Raw genomic sequence first — 4,449 nt, forward strand, 5'->3', positions numbered from 1 at the left:
AAGCCCCCAGTTATCTATCCAATCTCAGAAATCTATCCCTTCAACCAAAGATGTAGATCATAGGATCCATTCCTTTACAATATCATACAACAGTAAGGCACTTTTATGCTCGAATTGCTAGAGCTGATAACAAGGTTGCCTAATCATCAGCCACTGAAGGATTGATAAAAATGAATCAGGTGGAAGCTAAACACAGTATCAGTGTAAACTCTATGTAAACCTTATTAAATAGCACTAAATAATCAAGCAATGATAGAACTCTACATTCAAAGGCAATAACCAAATCAATCTCTTCCACATAATTGTATTTCTCTCTACTAATGAGTGCTTACAACTACTAAACTTTTGTAGAATTGGCAGCTGCAGATGCAAAAATAATTGAAAATCCAACTCACAAAAAGAAGTTACAACCACCATCACCACCAACACCCAAAAGAAAGAAAATAACAAGAACTGTTGTTTAAAAAAATCAACTTGTAAATTATGGAATTACAAAAAGATAAACAAAAGTAAAAGAATGAAAATCTAGTTTAAAGATAGATAATCTAGATGAGTTGACTCATCAGGTCCTAATAGTAGCCCCACTTTTCCATCTCCCTCATAGAGCTTCTAGAAGCGTTTGATAGTCCATGTATTCTGAATCCTCTGCTTTTACCGGATTAATGTTGGATAGGGATACATATGACTCCCCTTTATTTCTCCCTTCCTTTTTGGGGAATATTCTCTGGCTTCAATTTCAGATCCAATTTCAGATATTCAAACTTTAATCCAGTCATTGAGATTTCCAATGCTTGGCATTTTCAAATCCATTCTTGCAAAAGTGATAATCTTCAATGGTCTGATCGATCTCATCTTGTGTATTCATCACAAATGGGCCATACTGAACAACTGGTTCATTAATAGGCTGCCCTCCAATTAAGACGAATCTGAGGGGATTGGCGGACTTGTTCCACACATTGATCACATCTCCAGGACCCAAGACCAGGACATGGTGAGCTGACGCAGGTGAGGAATTCAAGGACCCAAAGACACCCTCCCCCTCAATTACATACACAAAGGAATTCCATGATTCTGGAATACTTTGCTTCATATGGGCTCCTGGTTTTAGAGTGAAATCAAGGTACATTGTAGGTGTTCTGGTGTATACAGGAGATTTGACACCCATTGACTCCCCTGCAATAACTCGAACTTCAACACCATCTTTCTCTGCTCTCTTGATGTCTTCCTTTACTAACTCTTGGTAGCGAGGCTCGATCCTGTCATCCAGTGTCCAAATTTGGATCAGGAAACATAGTTTGTGCAAAATTTCAGAAGTACAGATGAATAAAAATTCCTCAATTGAATAGTTACATTTTGTCCTTGGATGATAAATTGATCCAAAGTTGCAAACCCTTCTGGGATCCTTCACCAACAGGCATTTCTGAGTGGATTATCCCTCTACCGGCAGTCATCCACTGCGGAACAGAATATATGAATGAAGAAATGAGTCCCTCCAGTGCATTAAATATAAAACATTTGCATTTCTTTTACATAATTGATAAGAGATTTGATTTTTAACAAAAACTAATACCTGCACATCACCAGTTCTGATTGTTCCCTTGTGACCTGCAAAATCTTGATGGGTGAAAGCTCCCTGAAAACCATCAAAATCCAATTAGGGTCATCAGAATCTCAATCCCCACGAAGAAATTATCCAGAAAGAAAATTGAAAACTTTCTAATAACAATTCATACCTGCAACATGTATGTAACAGTCTCAAAACCTGCAAAACATAATTCTAGTTCAAATTAAAGACAACGAAGAAGAAAAAGGGAAACACCCAGGGAACAAAATAAACCAAAATGCAAATCCTAAATATTGAGGCAATCAGCAAGACTCTCAAACCTCTGTGTGGATGGTCAGGAAATCCAGCCGGAGCAGAAACTGCACGATCAACCAGCCCAAGACAAAATTAGTGCCAATCCGTAATTAGAAAGATCAATCATAAGCCAATGCAGAAACAGAGAAACAAGTATTACCAGAGAACTCATCCAACATGAGGAAGGGGTCCAACTGCTTCAATTCCATCCTGAAACCCAGAAACAAGAAATAAGTACCCAGAACATAAAGTAACTTAAAAAGAAAAAGAAACCATGAATGAAGTAGAGAGAAGGAAACAGATTTAACAACAAAAGAAACAAACTGACAACACCTTCCAATGCTTCTTCTAACGACAGCTCCATCTCCCTCACGTTGAGGCTTTGCTAAGACCTTTCTCACCACCAATCTGGGTCTACTATCAACAGAGGTTTGATCTCCTCCAGACATGTTCTTGACAAAAGATGATGAAGATGATGCTAATTTTGATCGAAAAGAAATTGAACAAGAACCAACTATTCGTATTCTCTAAGTCGATTTCTTTCTCCCTTTCTCTCTCTCTCTCGGTTCTTTGTTATTTATATATAACAAGTTAACAACTATAACGTGTTGAGCGCCTTCCGGAGAATATATGAAAGAAGAGGAGGACGTTGAAAGAAGAGAAAGAAACAAAGAAAAGGGTTTGTTGGCCTCTGTCACAAGTAACTGCAGGTCTGAGGAGGCGTGGGAAAAGGAGGTGGGTCCTATACCTTGAACCAATTATGATGATGTCACTCTCATGTCATTATGACGTGGGCACCATCTCTTTCATCCCAAGTCAAGATACAAATGGGTTCCTCCGGTGGTGGTAGCAGATCCAGCCATTCATTCTATTCATAAAATTGGGCTGAAAAAATAAGAGATGCCGATGCTGTAAACCAACCGATTGGATCATGAAGCGTGGGCGTTTTTCTGAAAAACGGTACCATGTCAGATCCACGTAGGCGATTCCACAAACAACCGCCTATATGAATGTTTGGCTCAAGCATTTTTAAAATCACCTTACCAACTGTTATATGAAACGTCATCACTAAACCGTTACCTCTAATGGTTACATGATAGGGCAAAATCACCTTACCAAACAGCATTAGTGTTGCTCATAGCGTAAGTGGTAGAAACACCATCGAAGGTGTTTTTTTTTTTTTTTTTTTTTTTTTTTTTTTTTTTTTTTTATGAAAAACGGGTCTAGCAAGCGTGGGTGTTCTTTTTTTGAAATCGGTCCCAAAAACCCACACTTTCAAACACCATCTAACATGGTGTTTGGAAGTGTGGGTGCTTTTTGGGACCGATTTTCAAGAAAAAACGCCCATGCTTCTAGGACCCATTTTTCACAAAAAAACGCTTTTGCCACGTAGGCAGTGAACAACACTATGTTGTTTGGTAAGGAGATTTTCATCATCGTTTTTCATGTGTGCTGACAGGTAAGCACCACATAAGATACACATCAGTCAACCATTGGGGGAAACATTTCATGCATCGGCGGGGTCCCAATTTTCGAGGCATGCCCGATTTTTTAATAATCGACTGAACCAAACAATGAGATACATGGGCATTTGTTGAAACGCCTATGTGGATCCGACGTGGCACCATTTTTTTGAAAAACGGCTACGGTTCCAAACATCCCCCAAGTTTAAATGATATTGTATATGTTTTGCATCAATACTGCAGATGCAACACTATTTTTTTTCTAAAAACGGTGTTGCTGATGTGTGGGATGGGAGCACCGTTTTCTGAGAAAATGGTGTCTTTTTTTTTTTTGGAGTTATTGTTGCCAGGTAGGACGCTTCCTAGAGCAGCAACAACTTTTTCTATTTGGTACCGATGTTCCAAGAAACATTTTCAGCACCGGTACCCATTATTCAGTGCCACATCACTGCCATTTCACATCCCTGTTTACAGCAACAAGTTGCAGTTCTAGAAAATGCCAAATTTGGTGTTGCTCCAAGCCATGCCTTCCTGATTTTCGAAGTGTGGCTTGGAGCACCATTTTTTATGAAAAAATGATTCCAAATAAATGCCCGTTTCTTAGATCACTTGACATGGCACTAGGGCTGTTCATAACAAGACCCAAACCGACCAACATGAGTCGGTTGGTTTTTCTTCAACACCGATCGGTTTTGGGTTACAAAAAAACATAAACTGAACCGAACCGAACCGACTTAGATATATATTATATATATAATATATTTCAGATATATTATATATATGTATGTATATATTTCAGTTTTAATATATATTTCAGCTTTATTGAGGAAATATACATATTATATATAAAATTTCTGATATATAAAATTTCAGCTTTAATCCATCAAATCATTTTTAATTTCCAGGCATCCAACCTTCGCTTCTTAGACTTGAATCCTTTACCGTTCACTCTGAGAGAATCATTCACAAAACCGGCTCAAACCGACCAGGTCGATTTTACTTAATATAGGGTTGGTTTCAGTTTCATTTCTTGGTAAACCGACCAGGTCGGATCGATTGGAAAAACGCCAATAAACCGACCCAACCCAACCTGTGAACAGCCCTACATGTCACTGATGTGGCACCGTC

General features: G+C 38.5%; 1 protein-coding gene across 1 annotated transcript; it reads right to left on the reverse strand.

Annotated features, from left to right (window-relative positions):
• Nucleotides 1-276: 276 nt before the first annotated feature.
• LOC104586293 (RmlC-like cupins superfamily protein) lies at nt 277-2,463 on the reverse strand. The gene is made up of 7 exons (XM_010243468.3): nt 2,192-2,463; nt 2,019-2,068; nt 1,885-1,923; nt 1,734-1,762; nt 1,571-1,633; nt 1,351-1,454; nt 277-1,256 (listed from the first exon to the last, which is right to left on the reverse strand). Exons 1-7 carry the CDS (start codon nt 2,305-2,307, stop codon nt 773-775), a joined length of 885 nt encoding a protein of 294 aa, XP_010241770.1. The 5' UTR covers nt 2,308-2,463; the 3' UTR covers nt 277-772.
• Nucleotides 2,464-4,449: the final 1,986 nt, after the last annotated feature.

The sequence above is a fragment of the Nelumbo nucifera genome, chromosome 1 (assembly GCF_055504915.1).
Source record: "Nelumbo nucifera cultivar China Antique chromosome 1, China Antique-T2T, whole genome shotgun sequence".
NCBI classification, from domain to species: Eukaryota; Viridiplantae; Streptophyta; class Magnoliopsida; order Proteales; family Nelumbonaceae; genus Nelumbo; species Nelumbo nucifera.

What these genes read in the sequence shown, in the direction of transcription:
- LOC104586293 (XM_010243468.3), bottom strand. Translation starts at nt 2,307, where the DNA reads ATGTCTGGAGGAGATCAAACCTCTGTTGATAGTAGACCCAGATTGGTG. An exon ending in TCAGAACTGGTGATGTGCAG is followed by an intron (nt 1,455 to 1,570) that starts GTATTAGTTTTT and finishes TCTGTTCCGCAG; the next exon opens with TGGATGACTGCCGGTAGAGG. An exon ending in TTATCATCCAAGGACAAAAT is followed by an intron (nt 1,257 to 1,350) that starts GTAACTATTCAA and finishes ACTGGATGACAG; the next exon opens with GATCGAGCCTCGCTACCAAG.